The sequence below is a fragment of the Fusarium oxysporum genome, chromosome IX, assembly GCF_013085055.1.
Source record: "Fusarium oxysporum Fo47 chromosome IX, complete sequence".
In the NCBI taxonomy this organism is placed as follows: domain Eukaryota; kingdom Fungi; phylum Ascomycota; class Sordariomycetes; order Hypocreales; family Nectriaceae; genus Fusarium; species Fusarium oxysporum.
In genome coordinates this window covers 1126628-1141610 of record NC_072848.1, presented here as the reverse complement: position 1 = coordinate 1141610, position 14983 = coordinate 1126628, and the positions used below count along the sequence as shown (strand labels likewise).

The 14983-nt window shown below is 49.5% G+C and overlaps 6 protein-coding genes across 6 annotated transcripts; 4 read left to right on the top strand and 2 right to left on the bottom strand.

Moving 5' to 3' along the window:
- Positions 1–139: 139 nt before the first annotated feature.
- On the bottom strand, positions 140–2081 carry FOBCDRAFT_252856 (uncharacterized protein). Its single transcript, XM_031189763.3, has 2 exons — positions 1580–2081; positions 140–1530 (listed from the first exon to the last, which is right to left on the bottom strand). Exons 1-2 carry the CDS (start codon positions 1987–1989, stop codon positions 270–272), a joined length of 1671 nt encoding a protein of 556 aa, XP_031033748.3. The 5' UTR covers positions 1990–2081; the 3' UTR covers positions 140–269.
- Positions 2082–2206: 125 nt separating this feature from the next.
- Positions 2207–4908, top strand: FOBCDRAFT_167746 (uncharacterized protein). Its single transcript, XM_031189761.3, has 3 exons — positions 2207–2299; positions 2349–2485; positions 2535–4908. The coding sequence occupies exons 1-3, from the start codon at positions 2286–2288 to the stop codon at positions 4766–4768; spliced, it is 2385 nt and encodes a 794-aa protein (XP_031033746.2). The 5' UTR covers positions 2207–2285; the 3' UTR covers positions 4769–4908.
- Positions 4909–6974: 2066 nt separating this feature from the next.
- On the top strand, positions 6975–8076 carry FOBCDRAFT_298177 (uncharacterized protein; the record flags this gene model as incomplete). Its single annotated transcript, XM_031189759.3, has 1 exon — positions 6975–8076. One exon carries the CDS (start codon positions 6975–6977, stop codon positions 7824–7826), a length of 852 nt encoding a protein of 283 aa, XP_031033744.2. The 3' UTR covers positions 7827–8076.
- A 720-nt stretch (positions 8077–8796) lies between these two features.
- Positions 8797–10975, top strand: FOBCDRAFT_51612 (uncharacterized protein). The gene is made up of 3 exons (XM_031189757.3): positions 8797–9032; positions 9103–10389; positions 10442–10975. The coding sequence occupies exons 1-3, from the start codon at positions 8871–8873 to the stop codon at positions 10799–10801; spliced, it is 1809 nt and encodes a 602-aa protein (XP_031033742.2). The 5' UTR covers positions 8797–8870; the 3' UTR covers positions 10802–10975.
- Positions 10976–11206: 231 nt separating this feature from the next.
- Positions 11207–13179, top strand: FOBCDRAFT_231011 (DNA polymerase III, clamp loader complex, gamma/delta/delta subunit). The gene has a single exon (XM_031189756.3). The coding sequence runs from the start codon at positions 11354–11356 to the stop codon at positions 13013–13015; it is 1662 nt and encodes a 553-aa protein (XP_031033741.2). The 5' UTR covers positions 11207–11353; the 3' UTR covers positions 13016–13179.
- A 160-nt stretch (positions 13180–13339) lies between these two features.
- Positions 13340–14581, bottom strand: FOBCDRAFT_298171 (uncharacterized protein; the record flags this gene model as incomplete). Its single annotated transcript, XM_031189755.3, has 3 exons — positions 13340–13543; positions 13596–13946; positions 13996–14581. 3 exons carry the CDS (start codon positions 14579–14581, stop codon positions 13509–13511), a joined length of 972 nt encoding a protein of 323 aa, XP_031033740.2. The 3' UTR covers positions 13340–13508.
- Between the last annotated feature and the right edge of the window lie 402 nt (positions 14582–14983).

The window sequence follows — 14983 nt, the reverse complement described above, 5'->3', positions numbered from 1 at the left end:
AGTTTGGAGCTTGACGTCGGCTGCCGAAGCTTAACAGTGGAGAGCTTGCTTAATGCAATTACCCGAGCGAATAGACTACGGACCATCGCGGAATGGGACATCAACTTTCAAGAATTCATTCTTGGCAAATAGACAAACATTGCAATTGAGCCAATTATGTTGATCTCATAGTAAATCGGGTATTTGGTTGCCTACCTCATCTAGTTGTTTGTCCGCACCATCAACATATTCCTCATTTCATGTCATGATATCTCTCAATGCTGAACCTCCTACAGATAACCCCAGACACCCAGAGTCCAGTTTCCGTGATGTCCTCCACCTCCTCGAGCATATCCTCCTGCCTGCACGCTCTGTCTGTGTTGTGCCTTGAAGTCCACTTCGCTAGGTCGAGAAGCTCCATTGGCGCCTTGTAGGAGCCACGACTCGCGATCAATAATCGCCATGGCAGGGATCTTCAACTGACAGAGCAGACTACCTCCAATCCAGGGACCAAGAGTATGAATCACTCGGATTTGGCCCTTGAATTGTGGAACCGTAGCCCGCTGTCGTACAACCTTGGCTTCTATCGGGTCGTGCTCTGGCTTCAAATCGGCTGCGTTCTTGGGGGATTTGCGTTGTTCATCTTCACCTGGTGATGAGGATGGGGAGCCTTCTGTAGGAGAAGTGGTACTGGATTGTTGATGGATCCTAGCACTATTCCGATGTTTGTCCACGACCTTTCCGAACACTGGCTCCCACCCCCTCTTGTTGACGATAGCTGTGAGGTCGTCGATAATTCGTTGCTTGATGCCCAAGATATTGGAACATCCTCCCGTGAACATTATGCGTGACATGCAGATTGCTCGTACATCCAGTGGTAGTTGTAAAAGGTGTCTATACAATAGCAGGTGCAGCGGTAATTCATCGTCGTCAAATGTCGCTCGATCTGCTGAAGGGTCGAAGAAGGTGTCGTCGCAGACCTCAGCAAGCTTCTCAAAGGGAAGCTCCACTGTCAATGAACGACGACTTGTATTGATAGGTATTTGAGCGACCCCTGTTGGGACGCCAGCTTGTGCCGACTCCGCCTCGATCTCTTCTTGCTCGTCAACTGTTTCGAGCTGGGTCGACTGTCGCTGAGATGATCGAAATTCTGATGGCTTGCACCACATCAAACGACACATGATATCTTCGCATTCCTCAAATCTGATCGCTCTTTGTTTGGTGACATCATGTTCTCCTGGTATCAATGGCTCGATGGTTTTGTAAAGCGCGTCTAAAAGTGCTCTGCCGCCTCGGACGGTGCGTGTTGTCTTAACTTCACGATGTTCATAAACACTGGTGATGACAGTTTCTGCCCAACCCATATCTATCACCAAGGCGGATCTGACACCTGCTGAGATGGCCGACATGGATGGTGTTGACATGAGAGAGATAGTTGGTGACTGGAATCTGCTGAACAGTGTATCCAAAGTGGCTGTCAACAGTGGTAGAGGTACTCCAGAGCCCAAGACCAGCCCCAGTCTCCGTGGTCTGGAATCGATGAGCAAGTATCTGTATTCATGTAAGCAACTGTCCCTTGTGAGATGTAAGCAGGACGAACTTTGAGAAAGCATCGTGCAGCACACGCTCCAGCTTGTCCTGATACAGGCCAAGCTCTATGTCTCTTAGATCGTATCGCCAAAATTCATGTTCCTTTGACCATTGCATTCCAGGTGACCGTTTCGGTTGTTGCCAGCCTCTAAAGTCTCCAGCTCGCCTTTGATCTTCAGGGCTGCATTGAAGAACCACTCTTGGAGATGTGTCGCCCGCAAATCCTACTCTAATATGGCGTGAGCCTAGTTCAACAACGATGAACTCGTCATCAGCACGGATAGTCGATGGTGAGCCATAGGATGAAATAACAGACGAGCGATTCGGGGTATGTGGAGATGGGCCTGGCCCCTGAGGAGGACCTCCACGGATACTAGCCACGCTTCTATGAGCAAGTGTAGATCCAGTCCCAGAGGCCATCGCGAGTGAGACGAAATCTTCTGTGTTTCCTGCTTTTTCCCTTTGTTCGATGTTGGCGATGAGATGCCCTGGTCAGGGCGTAGCCATGTATGTAACTTGACGCTGGTTGGTTGAATGGTTATTTGAAGTCGGCGTTTCTAGCGCCGATCTGCCGCCTTTACTGGCTAAGAAAACAGTGGTTTCTGGTAACCGCAGCGACGTGGGGCAACCTTGGACCGTGAATTTCAACCTACATCATAGACTACCAAATCTGGAGAATTTGAAGCGGATTGCTTCAAGGTCTTTCTGATGTTCAAATGGGTATCAAAGGGTAAGAATCACGTGTTACATATTGCGAAAAGCCAGGCTAATATCTTCAGGATCTACCAGGAGGTGGGCGAAGGCGAACGAGTGGCCTTACTGAAACTCGCCGCCGAGTCACTAGAGAAGCAGGGACGGCCTTTACGAATAGCGATTGATATTGCAATTTGGCAATTTCAAAATCAGGCGGCGCAAGGTATATCACAGCCACTACGATACTGAAGCGCTTCTCTAACAATGGTCAGGCGGCACGAACCCCGAAATTCGAACTTTATTCTACCGACTCGTTCGTCTACTGGCATGTCCAGTCGAGCCTATCTTTGTTTTTGACGGTCCATACAAGCCTGCAGTCAAACGAAACAAGAAATCCGGTCGTGGCGACTCCTTCGCCAATGCACAAGCGAAACGGTTAATTCGACTATTCGGCTGCAACACCCACGATGCGCCAGGAGAAGCTGAGGCGGAGTGCGCTCTGCTGCAGAAGCATGGCATCGTAGACATGGTTCTAACAGAAGATGTTGACGCCCTGATGTTTGGATGCACGAAAATGCTGCGACAGTGGTCACCGGCATCAAAACGCGACACAACACCGACGCACGTCTCTCTGTTCGATACGGAGAAAATGAAACTTGATCAACATGGCTTGGATCGCGAAGGCATGGTTCTTGTTGCTTTGATGAGCGGCGGCGACTACGATCCTAACGGGCTCCCCGGCTGTGGAATCAAAGTGGCTGTTGAGGCTGCCAAAGCTGGCTTTGGCAGAGATCTCTGCCGGTTGAAGGCAGTGGACAAAGAAGGAACAACGGCTTGGAGGAATTCTTTGATACATGAGCTTCGCACCAACGAGAATGGCCATTTCAAGAGGAAGAACAAGGCCTTGGCGATACCGGAAACCTTCCCAGACTTCAAAGTTCTACGTTACTACACACATCCTGTTGTGTCTCCCGGGGAAAGTATAGACGAGATCCGAGAGAAGGTTCATCTGAAAAGAGAGATCCAGTTTGAAGACCTAAGAGAGTTTACGAGAGAGGTCTTTGGCTGGGATTACCGAGTTGGCGCTCTTAAGTTCATCAAGGTACTTTCTCATGCAGTTCTTGTCCAGAAGTTGCAGGCTCTAGAAAGACATGACAACGCAGACTACGTCGCAGGGATCGCAGGGTTTAGGTCCGATCTTAAGAATGACTTGGTGTCACAAGTTCGCATACAGCACATTCCGAGCGAAATTGTGCCCATCGACTTGTCCAAAGAGGAAGATGAAAAGATAGTTCAAGCTCGAGGTGGACTGGCACTGAACAGCGATGACGAAATCGACGACGCGGAGAACATCGAGGAATCCACGGCGAAACGACAGCCGGCCCCTTTTAACCCTTCAGCACGGCAAGGTGTTTGGGCATTGGAAATATTGGCAAAGTTGAGGATACCAGAGGTGTTTGCAGACGCTCAGGTGGTGCAAAAGGCTGCAGAGAAGAAGAAACAGCAAGCAAAGGAACCCAAAACGAAAGCAACAAGGTCCAAGCCTGGCCCGAAGACGGGGATGCCTGCTGGCGCGCTTAACAAGTTTGTGCGAGCAAGCAAACCTCATACTGTCTCTACGGTGACTTCCAAGGCGTTGCCTAAAGAGAACGAAATAATCACCTCGCCGACCCGACCGACAACATCCCGCCGCTTGCGAATACCGTCACCTCTGGAGCCAAGTAAGCAATCTGCGTCGACCTCGGGTAGCACCGTCAGGCAGACAACAACCCCTTGGACACTTGCCAGCTCACAGGTGACTCCTAGGACACGAAAGCCTGCAAATGAACAGCAAGCGATTATTATCACATCTAGCCCGCCCTGTGCAGCAGACTCGCCTCCCCCTTCGCCTTCACCACGGCCAAGGACTCGTGTGCCGGCCTCTCGCGACTTACCTGACCCGATGTGTGCGATTCCTACGTCAAGTGGTTCTCCGCAAAGGCTGAAAGACTCGGCGTTGAACGCGAGACGTGCAAGACCACCGACTTCTTCTCAGTCATCTCAACCTCCCAAGATGAAACAGATGTCCATGGACATGTTCACGAAAAAGTCCAAGAACACGAGTTCCTCCCAGACTTCTGTTTCAAAATCTTTACTCCCAGCTTCCAAACAACACCAGCCAAAATCTCAACCGAGATTCGATGATGAATTTGATAGTGACTCGTCAACCGATCTTGCTCCCCTCTCCTCCCTCATCTCACGCTCCTCTGCATCTCCTAACAAACGACAACAATCATCCTTACTGCTAGATCGAAACGCAACCCCAAGCCCTACTCCTGCGAGGAAGAAGAAGTTACTCATCCCAAAGGCCAGTGCGGTGGGTTTCTACGAAGAGGTGGAGGTCGACGCCGAAGAGCGCGATGAGCTGATGGCTAGGGAGACAGCAGCTCTAGAGCGCAGAGGAGTTCAGGCTAAGATTTTTCGGACGAGCGAGGTTGGATTTATAGACTTGACGCAGGATGATTAACGGGCATATATACACGAAACAGTATGGGCACGGCGTTTTCAGGTTCGATTTCAGGCGTTACATAGTGGATAGCATATTCACGATCCATCACTTCTGGCATCGTTACGAAGAATTGAAATCATAAGATACTCATTTACAAATGTCGCACGATTTGCAAGTTTCAGGGCCACGTTACTCAGTATGCACACATGGTGACTCTAGTATACGGTGCAAGAGGCTACTTCTTTGCATTTTCTGCAACCTTTTGAAATGGAATTTACCCGAAGCTATTCAGATATGAGACAAGTGCGTATCAAAGTTTATTTACGCATACTTTCAGTTACAAAATTGGTTTACTTTGGCAGTTTCTCTGTCGTTTGTGGGACCTGACAGTAAATCCAGGCTAACTGAAAGGTTGAGCCTATAAGTTGGGCCCTAGACGTAGATGCAGAACATTCATTGGCCCGCACCTGCTTCTATTAATGAGCGCATCTATCTGAATGATCTGATGTTACGGCAAGGAATAACGAAATAATTTAAAATTAAAGTAAATTGGAGCTTCAGAAATAACCGCAACTTGTTTATCAGAGCCAGGTTCATTAGAATTATGAATGAAGACACTAACAGCCCTACGAGCTGCTATTTCTGACTTCGGCGCTTACACCTGGTTGGTCAAAAATAGCATCGCGGCTAAGACTTCGTTTGACAGAACACAAGCGCCTGGCTGGGTCTATGGCCTGGGAATAAGCGACCCTAGCATACGAAAACGAGATCCGGCTTGGGTTTGGGGCTTACTCGAGCGAGTTGGAAGATGAAAGAAACTGGTCAAAAGTTGGCAACAAGCTGAAGTCAACTTTGGTTCAGGCATACTGGATGCTTGCTACAGGTCATTTGTTTGAGCCCTTGCTTTCCGAGATACAGAACCAGTGTGACACTTGAACCGTAATAGTTCCGACCTGAACTAGCCATTTTCCTCAAATTTATCTGAACAGTCTAATGAATTAAATTCTATGTACACTTCATGACTCCAGCTCTCTTTTATTTCATCCATCATGAAGCCTCTGGTCTGCTGTATTTCAGCGGAGACCATTTCCTTGGCCACTTAGCGTTGGTCTTGAGGCCCACTTAGAGCCCCGGCTCGTAGTGCAAGGCCTGAAACAACGTTTCGACACAGCACAGCCAATCGTCCCCCGACTCAACCCCGGTCTTGAGATTCAAATATAACAAACCATCCAGCGATGGCGCCCAACGTTCAAGACAACAGCGCTTGCGGATGAAATCGCACGAGCACCAGACTTAGGCGCTGACCTGAGTCGACTGGTCTGAGTCGCTGCGACCTGTTGCTGCCCATCGGGGCCCTCCACACAGAGCAAGGAACCGCTGAAACCGAGTCTGGATAGCAGCAGCTCGCGGCCAGACACGGCGGCCATGACACGGCAGCGCTGATGGTTCTCTGCATTTCTGACACTATTGAGTGCCCGAGTGGAGCCCAGCATCAGAGAAAGTCGTTGACGCGATTCGATGCGGGAAACGATCGAATCGTGAGTCGCCCCCCTTTTGGTTGGCTCTCCAGCTTCACATCCATGCCATGACGAGAAACTACGGCTTCGCTTGGCCGATGGTGGATGCAGGGGCCAACCAAAAGTTTGTTCTGCATGTCGCATCGTTTACAACAAAGAGTGTGACTGATGTGTGCATATGCCGTCGCTCTTAAAGTCTGCCTGTGCCAGCTGTTCAGGTGGCAAACCCCTCTCCATTCTCCTATTGTTCTTCGTTCATTCAAAGCCCAACAATGGTGTTCAATCACCTTCATTGACCTATTTCCTATCATTAAACCTTCTCTTCTTTGACTTCCTATTGTTCACTTATTGACTGTTCGGACTGGTTCCAATATCACATACACTTCTCATTTGTGCAAGCTTCGACTCACTTATAAACCAACTCAGTGATAACCCTCACTTACAGCCGACAAATTTCACTTCACTGTCGTGACTACATCTTCTTATTCGATTCCAAAGTTTCTACACAACTCAAATATCACACTTTACTACTTCAAAGTAAGTACTTGAGCTGCCTACCTTACCTTATAACACGAAAGTCCTCGTCTAACCACTTCTCCTAGCCTCCTTCCCTCCTTATCAAAACTTCATCTCAATATTCTCGACCTTCAGTCGTAACTCAACAACTTTTCCTTCATTTATAACTACCAAATACACCATCGCCCATCATGTTCGGATCTAGTCAACGCGCCTGGGGCCCAGGCATGATCGTCCTCCAGATCCTGCGTGTCTTCACGATTATCAGCCTCCTGACCGCCGGCGCCTCTTGTTGGATCCTCATCATCAAGATCGACACCTCCAAAGGCTGGTTCTTTTTCGAGGCTCTCTCTCTCGCGATGATGAGTTCAGCCACCATTTTCCTCATCATTTCCGAGTTGCCCTTCTGCAGAGCGTATTTCTCCAATCATTGGCCCGCGTTCTCCGACGAACACGGCCTCTTCTGGCTCGGAATCGGTCTGCTACTTATTGGGACGAACCTTCTCGGCAAGCTCAATTCGTCGGACTATGGTCGCGATGATTTGGGTCTTCCCTTTTGGCGACTCATCATTTCCGCTGGCATCTTGACCTGCACCTTCGGCGTCATGAACCTCATCTGCACTTTCGTCTTCCGAGGTGTTAACGTCAATGCTCGCAAGATACGGTCCAATGGATCCCTCGCGGACGATGAATCGTTCGGCAAACCCCAGTCTAACTACAGCGCATCATTTACTAATGAAGACCGACCCAAGAATACTTTCAAGAGATTCTTTTGGGACAGGAAGAACGAGCCCATACCCCGACGACCTACCATAAGTCAACCTATCACTCGTGAGCGTGACCTTGAGCGCAATGCCCCTCCTCCCCCTCACTACGAGCATCAAGAACCCTCTTCCCTCAGCCGGCAGTCACACGACTCAGGCGAAGACCGTCGTAGCCCCATCGTCCCCGAAGTTCGTCGCCCAGATACAGCCCTGCACCCGATTAATATTCGCCCGCATAGCCCAAGCATGTACTCTGAGGCGCACATGTCTCGATTCTAGGAAGAATCGGCGCGCAAATAGGAGAAAGCGCGGAAAGTAGCGGAGGACAAAAAGCAATCGGCACAGGCCGTGAAGACGGTCAACGAGACTATGAAGAACAAGGAGAATGTGCATTGCAACTCGGAAAGTTGTAACTGCAAAGGTTGCGTGCGTGAAGGAAAAAATGAAGAAAGGCGTTAAGGCATTAGGAGTCAACGATACCACGTTTTGGATTTACGGCTTTCGTTATTTGTTTTCTAGCAGGGATATCATCTTGCCAAACTTTCTTTATAACCATTTTGACAAATCATGTTCAAACTCAATTGTGTTTCTGAGATCAATATTCATAAGGTTCAGGTATGTAGAAACTTGTTTCTCCTTATCCCGCTGTTTCTCAAGTTATGAACAGACCTTGTATGAAAGTGACTATGTAGTACTGCAGTGAATCGAAGTTTCAGGAGATCTTTGTTGAGTTTCTATTAGTTAAAGTTCACAATTCGAGGTCTTACTACAGTTCAGAGCCCTTGGAGCTTACATGATAACCTTCTGACGCATCACGCGTCTTAACTTTATTTGTCAGCCGACCAGGAACAAACGAATGCCCGAGGGAGTAAAGCCAGAAAGCCGCAAATTTAAAGACGGGCTGACACCCATTACATGCAGTTCATTTTCTTCTCTCTTCTTATTTCAGATGCATCCTATTTATCAGTAGTCAATACAAAGAACTCACAACCCTTGCGCAACAATAAAGACTTTTGGTACAAAAATAGATCAAGGAGTAGCTGTGCATTCAGGAGCACTGTTTTATAAGCTGGCTTCTTTCCCTTGGCCTTTTCTTTTCAGGAGAGACGAGTCCGTTTGTTGCTTTTTCTTGCATTTGAATCGCGACTCCCTTGCCTGACCTATTGTCGAGTGGAGCCTCAGGCATCCGCAATTGTTGTTCCAGGCCCGACGCCAGCGGGTTCTGTAGCCTATCGCTAGCTTGACCTGTGCCTAGCCCAATCATCACCATCACCATCACTTTACCTCACACGACCAGTTGCGCTCGTCTCCATCACCGCCATCATGTCCGGAGACTCTGCTGAGGTGGCGGAGGATTACCGCATGGCCTTGGAGGATCTATCCTCCAACATGCGCTTCGAGATTAGCAACCTGACAGTCATTGCTCGTGAGAATACTGAACATGCCCTAGCTATCGCCGAAGTTTTGCAACAACACATCCTCAAGGTAAGTTAGAATCTTGATGCGCAATATGAATGCGTACGAACAATTCAATCCAATGCTAATTTCCGCGTAGGCGCCACCGAACAAGAAACTTCCAGCTCTGTATGTACTCGACTCGATCGTGAAAAATGTCGGCACACCATACACTCTCTACTTCGGCCGCACTCTGTTCAAGACCTTTATGGAATCTTATGCAGTAGTCGATCAACCAGTTCGTCGAAAAATGGAGGAGATGCTTAGAACATGGAAGGAGCCTGTTCCTGGGTCAATGGACAGCAGGCCCGTCTTTACGCACGAGTTGGTGCGTCCTATTGAGAATGCACTCTTGAAGGCACGCGCCGTAAGCATGCCCCAAGCGGGAATGATGCCTGGGCGACCGCGCTCTGGCGTGCCTCATCGTGATACTCCGACACCGCCTGGGATGAGATACCCTCCAGGCCATCCAGCCCAGCAATACACTTCAAATGGGGGACAGTCATTGAGCAATGACATTCGGAATCTAATTGTTGCCACGCAGGCGGAAGCCTCGCGCAATCCCCAAAATGTTGATGTTCAGACTAGATTAAGAGCACTTCATGAGCTGCAGGGCGTTGTGAACAGCACTAGCTTGCCTCCGGATCAGCTTGAGCTCATTAAGAGACGAGTAACTGAACTTGCTGCCGTAAACATGATGGCGCCTCTGACTCAAAGGCCTGCACCTACTCCTCCTGTGCCCGTTCAAGCACGCCCTATGCCTCCAGTGTCCGTAGCCCTTCCTCCGTCTGCAGCTCCGGCTCCGGCACAAGAAGGTGTGACGCTTGATGCGCTCTTTGGCCCGGGAGCCTTGGCCGCCTTGATGGCAAGAAAGTCGGCTACACCTTCGAGCTCAACACCAACCCCTCAGCCTCCTCAGGTTCGTCCTGAACCGCCAAAGCCACCTATGTCAAACATGTCTGCAATGCCGGCCGTGGCTCCTATGCCAGCAATGTCGATACCTACGATACCTGGAATGACTCCAATGCCTACGATGTCCCAGACACCAACACCAGCGCCGGCAGCAAACGCAGCCCCTTGGAGTCTTCTTGATCAACTACGGAAATCAGGCCTACTCCCTCCTGCGCCTACAGCAACACCCACGCCAGTTCCAGTACAAGGCGGTATCAATGTGGCCGCTCTCAAACAGCCCTGTCAGCCTTCTTTGATCAGGGCGCTACATAACGACCTGGGCCAACCTTGTACCCAGTGTGGTAGACGGTTTCGAGACGATCCAGTTGGAAAGAAGCAGAAGATTGCTCATATGGACTGGCATTTCCGTGTCCACCAGCGAACCAACGAAGCCGAGAAGCGAGGTATGCACCGGAGTTGGTACGTTGATCAACGCGTAAGTCACAACACTACCCCCTCACAATACAAAATTACTAACAACAGTACAGGACTGGCTCAAGTCAAGAGAAGCCGTCGACGTCGACCACCTCCCCACGACTGAAGATGTTGCCGCTCAGGCCTCGAAGGCATCCGAGGCTGCTAAGCCAAAGTACATCCTTGTTCCTGATGCATCTCGCCGTATCAACACTGTTTGTCCAATCTGCCAGGACAAGTTTGAGAACAAATGGCTCGATACGGCACAAGAATGGGTATGGCTAGACACAGTTCTAGTTGGCGATCGAGCCTATCACGCATCATGTCATGCAGAAGCAACACGAGACCGTGAAAACACACCAGTACTAGGCAAACGCAAGGCCGAAACAAGCATAGCATCGCCTAAAGTGCGGTCACTCAAGACATCAGCTTAAAGAAATCGATCATTGGTACAGCATTGAGATGTAAATATATATCGGCTTGGCGGCACAGGCGTTATGGAACGAGCATGAAAGGGATTGGTGGTCGTTGAAGCATTATCATGGAGTTATGTTAAGGGTTTTTAGCAATTTAGTCAACCAGGCTATTGAAATGGTTGTCGCCATAGCCAATATAAAACAATGTAATCTTTTGATTCTAAACTGTTCATAATGTGTAGTGAAAAGTCGTGAAACTGTATAAGGAATGGACGGTAGTGGTAGTCCAGACTAACAAATACCGATTATATGGATCCGAGAGCGGCCCGTTGTTCGGGGATTGGTCCCCACGATTTTGAACACGGACTTGCACGCGTTTTAGTTAGTTCAGGTACGGTCCACTCTATTTTGTTCACTTGAGCTGGTCACCTCCCATGCTTCATTCCATGCATGATCCTAATCTGCCAACCAACCGATGACAACTTACCACAACCTAACGTCCACTGCCAAGTCGCATAACAAACCAAGCTCGCCCTCTGTGATTCGGTGATCGGCACGACTACGGCGACCATGGCGGTCGACTGCCCCATCTGCAACAAGCCTGTCAAATCGTCCGAGATCAACAGCCACATCGACTCAGGATGCGAGAGCTTCATCATAGACAAAGAGAAGGCCCCGACACCACCGCAATCACAGACACCACAAAGTAACTCTCAGAAACGAAGCGCTTCTAACTTCTTCTCTACGGCCGCGCCCAAACGACAAGCTGCCTCAGAGAACCGAACAGCGACTCCCGTCAACGGAGCATTACAACCCATAGCAGGGAAGAAAAGGACTTTCGAAGAAGGCCCAGGTCATGGGGTAGCAAGCTTCAAGGATGCGGAAGAGACGACGAACGGCGAGAATGCCAACGGAACGAGTACTTGGTCTCCAAATACTGAGCAGGATGGAAGAGCGGCGAAGAAGACAAAGACACAACGAGCTGCGCCTTTGGCCGAACGAATGCGACCACGAAACCTCGACGAAGTATGCGGACAAGATCTAGTCGGACCAAATGGTGTGCTGCGCTCTCTGATCGAGTCGAACCAAGTACCCTCGATGATTCTCTGGGGTGCTTCAGGCACAGGAAAGACGACAATAGCACGATGTATCGCTCGTATGGTCGGCAGTCGGTTCATCGAACTCAATGCGACAAGTACAGGAGTCAGCGAGTGCAAGAAATACTTCCAAGAGGCGATGAATGATCTTGCTCTTACTGGTCGCAAGACCATAATATTTTGTGATGAGATTCATCGCTTCAATAAGGCCCAGCAAGACGTGTTCCTCAAGCCTGTTGAGGCCGGTACTGTGACGCTCATCGGCGCAACTACAGAGAACCCTTCTTTCAAGGTGGCAAATGCTTTGCTCTCCCGATGTCGTACCTTTACGTTGCAGTCTCTTACAGCAGAGGATGTAGTACGCATTTTACAGCGGGCAATCAAGGAGGAAGAATCAGTTTATCCGCAAACACCATTATTGGACGAAGCTATGGTGACCTACCTGGCACGCTTTGCGGATGGTGATGCTCGTACTGCCTTGAACCTCCTCGAGCTCGCCCTTTCGCTCACAACTCGTGAGGGTATCACACAAGAAGATATCAAAGCCGCCCTTACCAAGACTCTCGTTTACGACCGTGCAGGCGACCAACATTACGATACTATTTCTGCTTTCCACAAGTCAGTCCGTGGAAACGATGCAGATGCGGCACTCTACTATCTTGCTCGCATGCTCCAATCCGGCGAGGACCCCTTATTCATCGCCCGCCGCATGGTTGTCATTGCCTCCGAAGACGTTGGCCTGGCGGATAACACCCTCCTACCACTTGCTACGGCAACATACACAGCCACACAACAAATTGGCATGCCAGAAGCTAGGATACCTCTGGCACACTGTACTGTTGCGCTATGTAATGCGCCCAAGAGCACCAAGGCCTACCGTGCTCTCAACAATGCCTACGCAGCCCTACGCGAACCAGGTGTGGCCGGTCTTCCTGTACCTCTGCATCTGCGCAATGCTCCTACAAGACTCATGCGTGACATGGGATATGGCGCTGAGTACAAGTATCCACCAAATTACCGTGATGGACAGGTGAAGCAGACATATTTACCCGAAGAACTTGTTGGACGTCGGTTTGTTGAGGACCGGGATCTAGGAACAGAAGTTGATCCAGATCTTGAGATGGGCGGAACATAGTTATATGGATGGAATCTGGAATAGACTGGATGGCATAAGGAAATGGATAAAAAGCGTAGTTTTGCATTGTCTCAGGAGTAAGGATAGCGTTGGCTACCCCCAGGGGTTTATAATACTGTACTATAAATGCTGTGCCATAGAGACTTGGAAACAGAGACTAAAATTACCTCTCTGTGGTTCTCGTTAACATACCTGTTCTCTTTCTTTTGTGATACAAGATTAAAGGCACGTACTTCACGGTATAGTGAATGACAGGCATAGCAACTTCACCAGATATTACAAGGTATCATGATTTCTCCCATAAAGCTTTGTCCCATTAAACTACCTAAACCGATCTTCAAGCCCGTGAAGATTTTATCAGCCATCTAGGCCAGGTACCCAAACATAATCCCAGTCGTCTAAAACCCATAAATGGTACATTCAAGTAATAACATATTCAACTCAAATCGTCCGTGGTATCAACACCTCCAAGAATTTCATGTCATTGCTCAACTTAAACCACACTGTCCAACTTGTAAGGCATGGCACCTTGAGAATCGTTAGTATTTGGCGCCGTAGGAAAGAGTTGAAGATGACTTACCACCCATGCCGCCAAATGAGTTAATGCCTTGGGCCTGAGCTGGGAATCCACCAGCTGAGCAGGAGACCATGCATACACAGCTGCCATCGCCACCGATGACACCCTTTCCAGGGACAACTCCTGTGGCTTCGGGAGCCGCGGGAGCAGGTGGTGCAGCCTCAGCAGGCTTGGACTCAGCAGGAGGAGCGGGAGGTGCAGGGGCAGCATCGCCGCCTGTGATGGGAGTAGCCTTGCCATCACCATTCTGTTGAATGGCCATCTCCTTGAACTTGGCCTGGGTCTTCTCAGCAGTAGGGTTGATGGAGAAGACCATACCCTGACCACAGTGGTTGCCTTGCTTGCAGTAGAACCCTGGGAAGGTTAGTATAAGAACCAGGATACGATTAGGGTTGTCGCTTACAGAGAGGAGTGTCAACCATGACTTGCATAGCGACTTGGGGAGGAGGAGAAACGGTGTTATTAGGGTTGGGCATGAAACCAGAGTCCATGCCACCCTCGAGAAGAGCACAAGGCTTATCGAAACCAGACTGAGAGACGGTGTGGTTCTGTGACAGGAACTCGAAGACAACAGTGTCGCCGATGGGGATATTGTGAAGCTCCTCAGGCTGGTAGACTAAACCTCCTGGACCACCAACAGTGACGGTGTGCTGAGAAGGAGCTGCAGGAGTAGCAACGGCCTCGCCTCCCTTGGTGACGGTCTCAGTAACTGTGACCTTTTCGTTGATGGTGGTAGTTTCGGCACCAGCTCCAGGGTTCGCCCAGATGATGATGATCTCGGTCTTGGAGATCTTGTGACCTCCCGAAACGATCTTCTTGTGTCCACTGAGAAGCTCTGCAGGAAGAGCGTTTCCAGGTATGGCTTCCGCGGGTACAGCTTCGGCAGGCATAGGATGATCCCGTCGTTCAGGCTGAGCAAAGTCGAGGAAACGCGCCATGGTCAAGGGCGCAAAGGCGGCGGCCACGGCCAGACTAGTTGAAGCTTTCATGATGTTTAAACTTGAGGGTATTAAAGTAGAAAAGGAAAAAGATTGCGAGTTGTTCGGGCCAGAGACGAGTCGAGATGAGATCGATCTAGCGATTAAGAGACTAAGTAAGTAATAATGAAGAGGGCCTGCCTTCAAAGAAAGGAATTCTCAAGTGCAAAAAGAATGAAGCACAAGAAACAATTGAGAAAGAGATGGAGATATGGGGATGGGATGTTTGTTGACAATCGTGGTACTGCTGTGCCCTTATTATACCTTGCCTTGCTTCTCACGAGCGAGCGAAACTGTTTAAACAATGGAACCGCCTGTAACCCCCTTGAAAAGACAAGCCCTCAAACACATTTTCGAAACACGGCCGCTGAAGAAGCCGAATCTTAGCTTTGCTCGCTTCGGTCTGTCTAGATC